General features: G+C 40.3%; 1 protein-coding gene across 1 annotated transcript; it reads left to right on the top strand.

Annotated features, from left to right (window-relative positions):
• Positions 1–1,431: 1,431 nt before the first annotated feature.
• LOC121942419 (synaptotagmin-4) lies at positions 1,432–11,722 on the top strand. The gene is made up of 5 exons (XM_042485624.1): positions 1,432–1,453; positions 3,992–4,995; positions 8,903–9,074; positions 11,270–11,436; positions 11,573–11,722. Exons 1-5 carry the CDS (start codon positions 1,432–1,434, stop codon positions 11,720–11,722), a joined length of 1,515 nt encoding a protein of 504 aa, XP_042341558.1.
• Positions 11,723–16,118: the final 4,396 nt, after the last annotated feature.

Below are 16,118 nucleotides of genomic sequence, written 5' to 3'. Positions count from 1 at the left end.
CTACATCTCAACTAACCTGCAAATATGAAAAGCCTGGCTGCCATAAAGCTCAGTGTCAGTCTGATACAAACATACTTGCAAAGAAAAAATAAAAATGTGAAATTCCTCTGAATACTTTAAACAGTGTCACAAATCCATCAGGCTTAAGTGTTAGAGAGACCTAATAGACCAAATGCATGCCTCACCTGAAATTTATACCTATGGCACTGTATAGAATGATCTTATAAACCTAAATACAAAACATCTTATAGTCTAGATGCCATCTAAAACTAAAACTTAAATATGGCTATTATCCAGCCAATCTTTCTGTATCAGAGACCTGAATAGACTTTTTTTTTCACTGAAATCTGCATGTACACCAGTAACATTTAAGGAGACCTGTCCTGCAAATGATGCTTTTTCCCCCCAAACATGCTGAGGAGGGAAGCTCAATGTTCTCCAAAGGTCCCAGAGTCAGCATGTCCTGGCCCTGCTCTGGGGCTTCAAGGAGATGTTCTCCATAAACCACACTCCTCGTTCTGTTATTGATAAAGAAACTGTAAGGGAGGTATAGAGGAAAGATGTTTTTTGTACAATGTACATGATGAGGAATGACTCATTTGCCCCTTTGTTTGTGTGACCTTGTGGTGGATGTGTAGGTAGATAAAAATCTGTATGTGTTCCCTACTCTAAGGGAATGCATGCTTGCAGGACAAAATGACTTTTTCATGTTTATTGTGGAGGAGTGTAGTCCAAACTGTTTGGCTTTTAGATCCAGTTCAAATGATTATTGCTGAACAATCAAGTGACTAATCCATGAAATGACAGAAAATCAACTTTCAACAACTATGCAGCTTATTTCATTGATTGAGAAAGAAAAAAATCGAAATGGTCACTCACTGGTCCCTGGAATCTGAATTTGCTAATCTCTCTTCTATATACAGTCTTAATATATTTCTAAAATGGATATATTTGGATATATTTCACGTAACTTTGCAATAGAAATAGTTGAAGGTAGATTACAATGACATATAATATTTGGCTATGAGTCTCTGTCATGCCTGCTGGTATGATGTCCTACAAGAAAAAATATAGTTTTATTCTCTTTTGTAGACCTTCTTGTGTCACACTGACCTTGTGACGACTGTTGACTTTCTGTTAAGTGACTTCTTTAATTTATCCCTCTTGAAACATACAGCAAAGGACCCGTAGGACTGATTACTGTAATAAAATGCAGGCAGCGTTGGTAGGCTGGACTGTCTTTAAGAAGGCAGTAAACCCTCTCAGCCTCCACCGCACAATCAGTGATAGAAAGAAAAGCTCAGTCACCCGATGAAGCCATTGGCTGGAAGGCTTCAGATCCCTGCGCACTGGCGATGGACCGCTCTCATAAACAGCGCTCACACTGACTCAACACACACACACACACACACACACAAAGTGTATGGGAACATGTCGCAGTACACGCTGGGAGGTAGGAAACCTTAATTGTTTTTTTTGTTTTTTTTTACATTTACTGCTTTTGTTTAGTCTTTAATCTCCTTATTCGTTGTAATTTCTAGCCACTTTGTTTATTTTTTTCGGACAGGGAGAAAAGCAAATATGAGGATGTAGCACATATTTCATTAAGAAAGATCAATATGTTGCCGTTTTTTTCTGCTTTACAGAAATATTAAGGAGAGTTAAAGGGGACAGGGCAGTTTAAGGGTTTGTTTATGCACTTAGAGAAGTGAGACATGAACTGTGCAGGGAGGCTGCAAGTAATTTGGAAGGTGTCCCTGATTCTGTTTGTTTTAGATAACTTTGTATGAATAAGGACCAAGAGGTTGTAGGCAAATAAAATAGGTAAGAATAAGCTCCAAATGGTTGTGGTTGCATTGACACTATGTTATTGTAAAGACTATATTGGCAGAAAGTGATCTGGATCCCTGTTAGCTACGGCACCGCAGCAGCTATTCTCCCTGGTGTCCACAAAACAAAGTCATTGCATATTGCTTTTAATGTGTGCATGATGGAGGGAAGTGTATCAGCAGCCCATGCACACCACAGCAACAAAATAGGGACAAATGCTGACTTGGCAAAGCTCACCATCGTCTCATTTTGTCTCAAATCACGTCCTCTGGCTGAGTCATATTTTAGAGCCATCCCATCACCTTAAATTTCCTACCGTCGCTGCTGCATCCAGCCCTTCTGTACTTTTCATCTCTTAATGGAGTCTGTCTGAGGAGCTGCCTGCTGCCTGCACAGGCAGGGCTCAAAGGGACTGACAGGTAGCACTCACTTGCTTTGATAGTGATCACATCTTCAGCATGCACCACATGCAGGGTGCTTTAAGTCTCTGATAAGTCTCTTGTGATGAGGATTTATGTGTGGAACTTAATGGGACACACTCACAGATAATCAGATGAGTTTTTTTTTTAATGTTTAGCTCCTGGTTAAACTCATTTGTTCCTGACAGCAATGTTGTGCACCTAAACTCAATACATTCTGATATTTAAGACAATTTCGTGTGTGATTTTGTAATAAATGATGGCTTTTATTGATAATAACAAAAGACATTCAGCTTTTCACACACAGTGGTAGTTGTTTACCTTGTGATGGTCACTGGCTGAAGCTCACAGCTTCCCAGCCTTGTTTTCCCCCCACTATCCACCAGTGTGTGTGATGCATGAGTCATCCAATACACCCTCATTATCTGATGCTAAATGAACATCAGGGCTCAGCTTTAACAGCTTCATTCTTTGTGACTGGCGGCTCTGTCATCATGATTTTTAACACATTGCGTTCAAAGCCTTGGAGCTTTATTTATTTTTCTATTCAAAAATCTATGTTAATTTAAAGGTTCAGTGTGTTGGATTTAGGAGGATACACTAGCAGGAATAGAATATAGTATATATGTTTTCTTTAGTGGATAATCACTTGAAATAGAATTATTGTGTTTTCATGACCTCAGAATGAGCTGTTAATATCTACATAAAGAGTAGGTCCTCTACATGTTGCACCGCCATATTTCTATAGTAGCCCAATATGGACAAACCAAACACTGGCTTTTTTGTATCTACCATTGTAGTCTGTGGCCCCTCTGTGACGAAAGTGTTGGAAAAACGCAGATTTTATTTATTTATTTTTTTTAAATGTGACAGTGCTTTATTTTGTTTAAAGCACTGGCTCAGTTACTTTCAGAGAGGAAGAGAACTCTGTGGGCAATTTGTCTCCTGCTAAACCTCCTCAATGTCTGGATCTTAAGTTATCAGAGAAAAAAAGGTGAGCAGACATTAGCAGGTACTTGGCTAAGGGCCTGTCCATCGAGCTGTTTACCCTGCTGCCATCTGGAAAAAGATACAGAAGTATCCGTTGCCGATCCGCCAGACTATGGAGCAGCTTCTTTACCCAGGATGCGAGACTCCTCAACTCCTCCTTCGACGCCAAAAAGATGTAGTAGGATTTAGGGTCAACTTTAATTTTATTTCTTCTTGTATTGATTTTTATTTATTGGAAGACAGGTGTTATAGTTAAACTGGTTAAGCGTTAAAATAACAAAGCAGCTGTAAGATCCTCCAATGATGAAGTAAAAACACGCTTATTTGATAACCATGAGAAACAGAAACCAATGTATTGCATGTGTGGTCTTTCATTTGATCAAAGCAGCAAATGTGACAAAATCATTTATACAATTATGATTACAACTCTGAGACACTTCCTCTTCAATCCCATCAAAGACGCAGAGTGCACACAGAACAAGATAATGTTTAGAGTCAGATGTCCTAAGATTTTTCCTAATGAATTTGGCTTCATTGAAAGTCTCTTTTTCATTTTTTTTCTTGACCGACAGGTCACTCAAAAGACTAAAGGGACATAGTCTGTTATGTCTTCATATAGTTTCTCTATTTTTTTCCTGTTTTCTCTCGATTTCTTTTTTACCAGTTGCTTTCTTCTTTTTGATTCACTCTCATTCTCTGCATTAATCCCATGAACATATTATAAAACTGTGACCACCTTGTTTTCTGTCTAGTTCACCTGCAGATCCTGCTGGCTGTGGGCCTGGCTGTGTTCTGCTACTGCCTGGTTCTTGGTTGCATCCTTTGCTATCGCAGAAGGAAGAGTGTTTCATCGGAGGACAAGGAGGCAGTTTTCTTGCCCTCTCATCCTACTGAGAGGGTGACTGTGACATTGACTCCGTCTCCGTGTACGCAGCCTGTTAAGCAGCAGTATGAGGAGTTGGATGGAGACGTGTTGGAGTTCCCTTCCTCTAAAAGCAGCTCTTCTCCATCTGAGGATGACCTCACTGCTCTGCCCTTTGACCACAGCCCTACCAGATCAGCTGAGCTGGTGCAGTCTCCTGGGTCTTCTTTTCCAATGCGGCGCCTCAGCACCCCAGCTGTTCCCTGCCCACAGAATAAAACTCCACGTCATAGCAGGGCCTCTCTGCCCTCCCTCACTAAGCTGAGCCTAGTGTCCAAGTCCCGTCGGGCAATGGGTCGGCGCTGCACTGTGAGCGGTGAAAGTTTTCTTTACAGCGAGAGAAGTCGACTGACTGCTGGTGCTGCCAGCGCTCCCACCCAGCAGGGGGAGTCCTATCTGTCGCAGTATGGCTCTAACTCTCTCTCCATCTCGTCCAAATCACCTCCCCTGTTACACTTCTCCTTGCTCTTCTCCTCTGCCTGTGGCACCCTGATGATCAACATCCTTGGGTTCTCAGGGGCCAGTCGAAGGCGCACCGGGGTGTTTGTCCGGGCCAGCCTTCCTCCCCTCTGCCCCTCCCCTCAGCAAGTAGCCTCTCGGCGCCGCAGCCTCAGCCCGGACCTCCACAACCAGAGCTTTGTGCTGCAGGTGGGCTCTGTGGAAGAGCTGCGCACCTGCACCTTGAGACTTGCTGTCTACAGCAGGGACTTCTCAGGCCTGAGAGAGGCTGCGCTGGGCGTTGTGGAGATGCCCTGTGAGCACATGGATTGGGAGCCTGACACTACCACCACCTACACCAGGCAGCTCAGTCCAACTAAAATCAAGCTGAAAAAGGTAGTGATTGTAGCATTAATGCACTAGCTTTAGCATTACAATTAGTTGAAGTGTTTGACAACTAGAAAGATGTACTTCTCATAAAACTAGGCTGTCTATGCAAGAGAAATAAACAGAGAAAGCAGAGAAAAAGGTTACAGCTTTTGCTTGTGTCAGATAGAAAACCTACAACTACCAGAATGCACTGCGCTGGACCAGTTCGATCAGTGCACCTGCTGGAAAGGAGGAAAAAATATGGTCTCTGGCTAGCTTAGGAAATTGAAAAATCAATAACCAGCTCTCTCTGGTCAAAACACTCTTTAAAAGAAAAGTTTTAACATTTTGGGAAATACATTAATCCGTCCTCTTGCCGAGAGTAAGATGTGAATATCAATACCACTCTCACATCAGTATGGTAAATATGAAGCTACTGCAATCAGCTTAGCACAAGACCAGAAACAGAAGGAAACTGCCAGTCTGGCACTGTCCACAGGTAACAAAGTCCACCTACAAGCACCTCTGAAGCTCACCGAAAGCACTTTATATCTTATTGGTTTCATCTGTGTACAAAAAACTAAGTGTTAAAATGACAATTTGTTGTTTCACGGGGGTTACATAGCGCAACTTTACTGTCTTTATGCTAAGCTAAGCAGAGCTAGCTGGCTGGTGGCTACAGCTTCATAATGCATGGACTAGTGAGAGTAGTATCGATCTTCAGATCTAATCTCAGCAAAAAAGTGAATAATCAGTTTCACATGGTTGCTTTAAATGAAAAGAAGCAACCTCTAACATGATGTGACTTTCAAGTCAGTAGGCTAATTTGATTGGCTGGCTAAAGTTGCAGCTGTATGTTATGTAATAAGGCTTTTTCTCACGTCCTTTTTGGTCCTGTCAGATCCAGTCAAGATTTTGCACAGACCGTAGACAGCATGGCAACTTTAGTCTCACGCAAACAGTGACAAAATGGACTAGAACATAATGATCAAAGACATGGTGATGTGTGTTATGTCGTGATGTCCAGATTAAATGAGGGTGGATTTTGGTTTTAGTGTGTGTCTGTGTGTACGTGGGCACTGACTTAATGCATTGCTCTCTCTGATCTTAGCATACGCACTGCGCAATTTCTTTCTTTTTAGCAATGTCTGCATTTTCAGTTGATTTAATGGATAGCAAAGTTGCGCACGCAGACATATATATAGCACATATCACGTTTTATCCATTAAGGAATGTAACTTCTAATCAGCTTGCCCATTAGCCAGTTTTCCACTGTTGTTAGTCATGGTGATATTGTTGTTAGCGACTGCAGAGCAAACAAGGAGAGTGCAGAAAATTGGCAGCGCGCCCACGTCATGCCCTCTGCGGCTCTGTAGAAACCCTGCCAGAGGGCATTAATAACTGGCTTTTGAAGGGAGGGGGTCCTGTTGTTTTAGTAGACATTACTCAGTCAGTTACTCCTTATGCCAGAGGCCACCACAGTTCTTCCATTTTACATTTATGTGAACATCAGAGTCAGGTGATCTTACCTCTGTCCCCAAAATTACCTTCCTCTTTCATAATGACAGCAGCTGCCGGGTGTGAGTGTCTGTGACTGTGTGGATGTGGAGTGGGAGGTTGCTATGAAAGAGCAGCATCGTTTTAAAGAGTGGGTGTGTGTACGGAGGCTGTGCAGCAGTGACTCCATCTATTAGTGTAGGCACTTCCAGGATTTATAGTAAAAACACCAGGTTTTGTAATCAATGTAATGGAACCAGGTTTGAGTATTGATAATTATTCATCTGCATTACATTGCTTGTTATGGCACTGCCTTAGAATAGGGAGCATGACGTGGCAGCAGTTTAAGGATTATGCATTTCAGCACAAAAGCAGTCTGACGACAGTGCTGATATTAAATATCAGGATATTCAGCATGAAATTCATAGTTTTCTGGGCATGGCACGATCTATATTTTTTTTCATAGTCATACATTACTCTCTGCAAATGGCCACTAATCTCAGCTTGTTGTCAGTCATGGATAAGAATAACATTTGGAATGCAACTGTATTGGACTGGCAGGGTGAAAAAAAAGTAACACAATGCTGCTGAGTTGGAGTTTGATAAGTAACATGCTGGCAATTGTTTCGCATCACAAGGAGCAGAAATTGCATTCTAAAACTGCAACGTGGTTTTCACGGGAGGACAATGGTGGAGTTGTAATTCATGATTTATGAATCAAATCAAAATTCCTTGTAGCTCACAGAGTTTTTGTCAGAGGTCCAGTGTGTAGAGTTAGGGGGAATATATTGCAAGAAATGGTATAAAATACATTTTCTTTAGCAGATAATCACCTGAAAATGGGAATGCCTGTGTTTTCTTTACCTTAAAATTTGTTGTTTGTAGCTACATGGAGAGCAAGTCCTCTTTAATGGAGATCACCATCAAACAAAAAACGTTAGCAGCCCATCACAATGACGAGTACCGAGCAGCATCGCATAAATAGATAAATATTTATTATTTTTTTTTACATGAATCTGCTTTATTCATTGTTTTTACTGGTTTGAAACACCTGGGCCATTAACAGATCTCTGCAAATAAATCGTCTTGCGCTTAAAATCTCCCAAATGTTTGGATCTTAAGTTATCAGAGAAAAAAGTTGAGCATACATTAGCAGACTGGGCATGTGGAAGTCTCTGGCAAGCCAAACAGTGTCAGAGAATGTAATGTTAAACTGCTTTATTCAGTGTTTTTACTGGTTTGAATCACCAGGTCCATTCATTCTGGAAAAATGGAGACCTCTGCAGGTAATTTGGCTTCTGGTAAAAACCTCCTTAACATAGAACACTGAGGGAAATTATGAGGAATTATGGCGAATGGCAATCTTCACAGATACCACTTAATTCATCTAAATCTTATACACTGTACCTTTAATAGTCAATACTATAAAGAAGGTAGGATGTGAAAAAAAAAATACTTGGAGTCAGATTTTATTCTGAGTTGTGTTGTGTCACAATTCTGGTATTACCAAATTCTGGGAACTGCTTCTAAACATCTTATAAAGTGATTGTTATCAGCTATAAAGTTTGATGAAAAGTTGAACAATTCCTGCTATTGCTTTAAGGTTTGTCTGGCAATGTGTTTGCAGAATTATGCCACTCCCTCTATGTAAAAGGCAGTGTATGTGTGAGTGACAGCCTCTGAGGCAAAGTGCTAGTGACAGACAGAGGCAGTGAACCGAAACTCACTTGTTGGATGAAATCGCCTTCACACTCTGCTACCCGGCCGCCGAAAGTTGCTGGCGGGCTAACACTCAGCCAGCTGACAGCAGACGGTGACTCACTGCACCCAAACAATGCAAGCTAATGAGATCTGGCATGAAATCAGATGGAAATTACCATCATACTTACACATAGCTGTTACTTTTACCCAGAGTGTCTTTATTATTTTAGACCAAATAATTGGCAAGAAAATGCGTAACCCTGACAGCTACATATAACCACATATTAGTTTTAAGTGACTGAATCTGTGATACAGATTGAGCTGAGCTGAGCTCCTCAGGCAGGTCAATTCAAGATGCCTCATGAATAAAAGTGATTATATTTTAGATTTATTCCTCTGATGAAGAACAACTGACTCAAATGAAAACTCATGACCTGTTCCATTACTTTGACAGGCAGTGATTCACAGCCAATCCCTATGAAGGGGAGCTGAAACATTGATTCTGACAGTATTGGAGCCTTGGTTGACTCATTCACTGACAGAATTACAGAAAAATGTTCATGATCATGGGTTTTAAGTGCTTTGCAGCTTGAATCTGCTCCAATCTCTTGGTGTCTCTCTTTGGTTTCATTCCCGGCCTCCCAAATGATGAAGGGAACATCTGCTGAGTGAAAGAAGACGTTTTTCCCTCTCTCCACTACTAAGTCTCTCACTTCTTTTTCTTTCTCTTTTTCAGAGCGTGAGTTCTCAGGAAACGTTGGGTCACAGGAAGAGCTCGGTGTGTGTGCCGCGGGCCTTGGGCCAGCTTTTCATCCTGCTGCAGTACCAGGCGCTGGCCCAGCGCATCAAGGTGATGGTCCGAAAGGCTGAGAATCTGGCCAAGCTCACACGCATCCCAGGAGCTCCAGGTAAAGATCTTATCCATCTACCTAAACAATAAAATGGATTGTTTGTCATTGCCTTACATAATTCCCTACAAGAGTGTTTTTTGATCCTGTGCCACATCTTTTAAGTTTTTGGCAACTTCAGCTACTTGGATAAGGTTAGGTAAGGATGACAGTGTCAGTCTGTATTTGCTTTACAAGAGGTCAGGTTAGAATTACAAATGACAGAGGCTGTTCTTGATAAGTTGACTTTGTTAGAGACACATTAACAACTGGTTTGGGATCTGTTTACTCTAGTTTCAGACTTTAGTTGCAGATGTTCAGTAAAACTATATTACTATTGTTATTATTGTAGTGATTTAGCCTGGTCTAACTCTCAGCGCATAAAGAATGCTGCTTGCACAGTGGCCCTCGGTGTCAGATACAGACAGACAATGCCCCCCTTTGGGGTCTGTATCAGACGCATTGGCCTTTCAACCAACTCCAATGTTTACCTGTTCAGACGAACTGACATAGTATAATGAGAGATAAAGTCCACTCAGGGCAGGTGGAAATGGAAGTGGATGGGTCCAACAAGCACAGGACTTTGATCAGGGAGACGATGTTCGTGTGCATGTGAAAGTAAGTCGGTGTTGAGTCATTAGTTTAATGAGTGAAGTGACGTGACTAATGTTGATCTTCTCCTAACCCTAACCAACTAGTTCTGTTGCCTAAACCCAACTGCCAGCCCCCTGTGTTTAATTTTTCTTTCTAGAACTTGCAATAACTTATTTTTGGCTCATGATTGCAAAATAACAAGCAGCCATACTGACATATCATCACCTTTAAGTTGATATTACAAACTTGTAAGCAAACAGCTGCCTATTCACACATCGAGCAGTTACAGAGCAACATTGGGCAATTCTTGACACTTGATGAATGTAAGTCCAATATTCACTATTTTAACTCTGTTTTGCGCCCCGCCAACTGCAAAGAGAAATACTGTATCTGGTGCTTTAGATGCTAAATGCTCCACTTTGTTTACTGGCCTTGCCGCTATCTTTGCCTGTCAGGTGACTGATGCTTAGCAGCATGCAGTCAGTTTATGTGAGTTGAATTTTATTGCTGTAAACAGGAAAGCTGTAAACCCAAACAATAATGCTGCAATCAGAAAAAACAGAGAGCTGAAAGAGGCTAAAATGTTGTGGAGTTGAGGGGAATTGCAGAGTCAAGTTATAACCTTTTTGTGGGTTCCTCAAACAAGCAACAATTCTCACATACAAATAGTCATGTGAACCACTGACAATATAGAAATAGTGGGAACTTTAAGAACTGACTGTCATATTGTATGGTAAAAGACTTCCATTTCTGAGATTTAAAATGTATGATTTCTTTTTTAATTTATTTTAACTGTTTTTCTACTGACTTTTCGCACATTTGCATACACCTTTAAACCACCAAGTTTGTGCCTGCACTTTTAGTAACAAGTATTGTTACCATACTGATACTGTAAGCTGCAATGTACATGAGCTCATAAGCCGACATGTAAACTGCTCCTGAGGTTTATAGCCTCTGTCTGTATTCTTCTCTATTGTCTAAGCCACAGGCAGACAGACTGGATCCCTGATTGGCTTGTAGTGTAATCAGATTAGGAACTGATCAGCCCACTGTCATTTCCTGTCCTGTCTGCATCATATCTCACTGCATCTGATTTAAAGCTCTGCTTTGATGATGCTGGCAAGGAGATGAGGGAGCAGGCAATTCTGTAAGAGGAAAACAACTTTTATGTTTTGGTGTCTCACACTTAAGGTGACAGTTCTAGGCTGCGTGGTCAGTTACATGTTCTTTGTGAGTCTCATGATCAAAGTGCTCTCGAAATCTGTCTGAATGCATGCTCTCTGCAGATGCACAACTCTTGTCTGAAAATGACGCATTGCCTTTTAATTTTAGTAAATCCAATTAGCATGCTAGAATGGATTTACAAGGGAAATTATATTTTGCAAGTGATGATGCAGATTTGGAACAGTGACAGTGGAGAAAGCTTCAGAGAGGGTTTTGAGGATGTAGATCAGCATGTGCAGACAGCTTCATGTAGAGTTAAAACAACACAACAGACAAGATTGCAGTACACAATGCTGACACCCTTGCAGAAAGGAACCATTTCAACTAAATACAGTAAGAAAATCTAAACATAAACAGCAGCAAGATAAATCCTCACTGGATGTAATTTTTTCCCACAGACCATTATGTTGTCATCAACTTACGTCAGGATGGGAAAGTAATAGGTACCAAGGAAACCAAAGGGGCAAGCGGTCCAAATCCTGTCTGGAACGCTCCCTTCTTGTTTGACCTGCCCTCTGGTGACATCACTGAGCTACCATTGGTCCTCGAGTTTATTGTCATGCAGGTAGGAAGTTATTTGAATTCTGTATGTACATTTTATATTAACAGTAAAATTTAGTTTTCTGTTAATATGCTGAAGTATTAGTTACTATACATATATCTTTAAAATTTTTAATGCAGTGATCTCTGTGTACCTACAGGGCCGTCTCTACACTAAGAGTAGTATTCTAGGTCGTGTGTTGATTGGCAGCGACGCATCAGAGGCGGGACAGGGACACTGGAAGGAAATGTGCAGTCGTGGGCAAATAGAGACGGCTCGCTGGCACACCATCCAATCAGATGCGCTGTAGGACTGATTGACAGACTGTGGGACTGCGCCGCTGTCCATCCTCTACCCTGTGTATGAAGAGAGCGTGGAGTAAGATCGTAATAATAATAATACAATTGGGGTGTACACGCTTTAAAGTATTTCTTTTTATTCTGTTGTGGATTTTTGGTAGCTTTGACATCTTTGATAGATTTCCATAAAACGTATCAACAGATCTATAGATCTTTACAGAGAGAGAGAGGCACTGGTTGCTGGATGGAGGAGGGATGTGCGGCTGCTTTCTCCATATCAACAGTATTTTGCATCCAGACATTGCCTTTGTGATTATTTCCACTGTGACTTCTTAAATCTGTATAACTGTATCATTTTGGTTGTATGCAACTTGTGCTGATGTTGTGGTGCTGTTTGTATTGTGCCCAGAGGCTACAAATGTTCAAGTTCCAGATCATATACAGTATGTTGCCACTCTGCTTGTGGTTTGCTGTGGTGTGTTACTGTGCCAGTATTTGTCCATGTACAGTACTGTAAACACCTCTCCTTATGAATATGTATGAGACCGTTACAGTGGCTTCACTTTGTGTGACATGCCTGCGGTATTATTGTTTTATTTTTGTTCAGGACTGGTAAGTTTTTTTCCCTTTTATTCCACAAAACGTTCTGTAATAGCTACAACATTATTCAACAATAATGCGAAACAGACGATTGTTACCAAGCAGCAGCATCACCAAATAGCATTGCTGACTGTCATGCACTTCTCATACACTGTAGCTCCCCTGCTGTTGGATTTTATTATTGAAGACAATCTGCAGCAGTGACTTTGAATCATGACGGCTCAGAGGCCTCTGTGAAGAATTCCATTTAGCTTGACTGCATGATGACTTTCACGTGGACTGACAATTTTCTCTGCAGTCAATGGTACACTGTGAGATAGAGACTGAAATGGATGTGGTTTATTTTACAATAAATAAATATTAAAATTCATCAGATACACACACCTATTCATTTGGAAGTGGAATTGGATAATTAAATTGGACAACTAAAACAGTTAAAATAATGCTACTCATTGGGAATAAAACAAAACAAAACAAATACCTAGTTTTAGCCACAATGAACATTAATATAATATTACTCTTTAATTTAAGGGTTTAAGCTGGCTTTTGTCTGGCCTCTTGTCAGCATCAGCAACAGAGTTAAAAGGGCAACACCACAGTTCTCAGAATAAAGATGTAAGAAATAATTATATAACACTTTCATTTCAATATTTGAAAAACCTACCTTTTAATTCTAATCATTTATTCAGCAGCCATAACATATATAATAACGACTAAATATTAAATCTGTATTAATTCTGACATTTAATTGTTTTTTGTTTTTTTAAAGAAGGAATTGTGTATTTAAGATATATTGACCATGTTGATGCCTGCTGGTGACATGTTTTGTCTCAACTGTAAATGAATGTCTTTACTTCTAAAAGGGAACAAAGATTATAGATTTCAGAATTCCTTCATTCAAAGGAATTTTGCCAAAGATGTGGATTTTTGGGACAGTATTTATTTCTTTGAAAGATGCCTAATATATTACTGGAACACCAAACCTAGAAAACCAACCATGATAAAATATTTGTTTGTGAAGAAAATGTGTTAATTTGGTCATTTTATGCATTAAAAAGTTCTGGGAATGTAGCAGCACAGAGAGTTTTCATTCTGCGAACATCTACACTGCCACATCAAATTAACATTATTGCGGAGCAAAATTAAGAGCAAAAACATTCAGCCTAAAAGATGACTTACTGTACTTTTTATCTATCTGAAAAAGAATGAGCCTATAGACAGTGAGTGCAGTGGTGTAATGGAAAGTACATGCAGTAATACACGGTATACTCACTGCTTTTTCTGGATGCTTACAGTATACCCACTTAGCAGCCAAAAAGCCATTGGAATATATGGAAGAGTAGCCTAAACCCACGTCCTCCTTGGTACCCACCCATCAGCATGGTGGTACACCCACCTCATCAACCAAAACTATACCATAAGTGAGTGGATGCCGGTGTGGCCTCTATTCTTTTTCATTTAAACATGATGGCAAATAAACCACAGAGGCAGGCATTAGCTGCAGCTGCAATAAGCAAGAGGTTGGCTATGTATGTAATTGTTTAATACATGGAGCACCACCAGTATCATCCCGTAAATAACTTTCTCCTGAAGCTGAACAGGAGACTGTAATGATGATATCACTGAAAGACAGATGCTGGAACCAGACATAAAGCCATTATGGCAGGTTTTTTTTGCTTCACGGTAGGAAGTCTTGCAGATCTGGAAAAGATACTACACTATGCTACGATACGATATGATATAAAATACAATACAGTACAATATGATACCATGTGATACCATTCACTACGCTATGCTATGCTATGCTACAATACAATATGCTATGTTAACCTACAATACACAATACAGTACAATATAAATCATTGTCCCCTTAGGTAAATGTATCATATAGCTACCTTTATGGTAAAATTCGAATTCTATAAAACAAACAACAAATAAACAAGGCAGGATGTACTGAAGCTCATCATAAACACAAATTTCACATATTGCACAACCAGTGATATGAGCCAGCAACATATTGCACAACCTCTCTCATCATACAATAAAGCTGTTGCACAACCCCTGCAGCCTCACGCAGCATTATTTACATTTTTGATTGAGTCATTTCCCAAAATGGCTGAATTAGTGTTGCTGCTCTAAATACTGGAAAGCACCATTAAAATTCAGTTTGGATGCATAATGTCCCTTTAATTCCCATTCCTGAGACATATAAAAATCTTTTCCTAGGTCTTTCCTACTATATTTCTCACTGTGGATGACTTCCAATCATCTGGTCCTGAAAGAGGTGTTGTGACAAATGTACGCTCCATGACTAAATCTTTTAGTCATTGTTTCCCATTCACAGTGGGCGACATCCCTCCAACAGTTATAAATATCCACACGATGTGCAATTCAAAGGTGATGCAATCTAACTCCTGGGGTGATCTTATGTCATATCAAATCGTCAAACAAATGTGTCTACTGCCACATAAACACACAACAGTGCACAAAGTAATACACACAGCCATGCAGAAAATGTCACTGCCAGGGTCCTTGTGAGCCAGAAAATCATCACAATTTGTAAAATGTGGAAATGTATATCTCACGGGTCCAGTTGGATGGAAAACACATTCTCGCACTTAATTACACTCATCATTTCAAATCATGCTTCCCATTCATGGTCCATTCCACACTCTGTCATTTGCACCTTCTACTGGCTTAAACCATCACTTCTGTCCATGAAGTGACGTGAAACGCTCCAGATGTGCTCAAGGTAAGAGAGTCCAGAATAAAGGTTATTCAATATATTTATTTGTAGTAAGTACAATATGAGAATGTACTGGCTTTGTTTTTTGTTTTTTGTACCCAACTGTATAGTATACATTTAATAAATGCAGGAAGTAAAATTCAGTGTACACTGGAAGTCAGGACTTTATAAAAAGGTAGAAACCAGGCACTAGACTGTAAGCAGCATGCATCCAAGAGGAAGCAACGAAAATTGCCGACACAGTGCCGGAAAAAGGCAGATACAACAAACAAGAATGAATCAGGGACATGCTTTCACTTCCACTTTTAAAAAAAGAATGCATCTGGTTAGATTTTGCAATATGCAAGTCAGCAAGCTTGTCTGGCCAGCGGAGGATATGACTGAGTGAGCTGCAAACTGATGGCAGCTCTGATAGCTTGTGGACAGCTGTCAGAGGCGAATGATGATGGATGACAGAGCATTAAAGTGACTGGTAACTGGTGACCAGTCAGACAGGAATATTAATTGTTTAAGAGAACAAAATAATCATAAAGATTTCTCACAACAAAAGGACGTATATGTTAAATAACGACAGGCATATGTAATTTTACTGTTGTAATATAATATGTTAGAATCTACAATTTATGCAGTCATATCTTAAAAGTTAAATTTTATGCAGCTAAATAAGCTATATACATAGCAAATAACAGCAGTAGAAGCCTCTGGGTTGGCTCCCTGTATAGCGAACTCAGGGAATGGTGGGTTTTTTTTTATCTCTAGGTTAACTGATATATAAACAAAGGAGGACAAATGTCTAATGTTTCCTACCTTCAAATTGGCAGGTAATAACTTGAGATGTATGAGCCAAGTTAAGTATCTTGGGCATCTCATTACAGATCAGTTGAAGGATGACCAAGACATTTACAGGCAGTGCCGTTCTCTATATGCTCAAGCAAACAGTTTGCTTCGCAAGTTTGGTGCATGTACAGATAGAGTGAAGGTGGCTTTGCTCAGAGCACACTGCACTCCTCTCTATACTGCCCACCTGTGGTCTAATTACAGCAAAGCAAGCCTGCGTAAAA

Source organism: Plectropomus leopardus, chromosome 1 (genome assembly GCF_008729295.1).
Source record: "Plectropomus leopardus isolate mb chromosome 1, YSFRI_Pleo_2.0, whole genome shotgun sequence".
Taxonomy (NCBI): domain Eukaryota; kingdom Metazoa; phylum Chordata; class Actinopteri; order Perciformes; family Serranidae; genus Plectropomus; species Plectropomus leopardus.
Note: the sequence above shows the minus strand (reverse complement) of the source record. Positions and strands in the feature narration are given on the sequence as shown.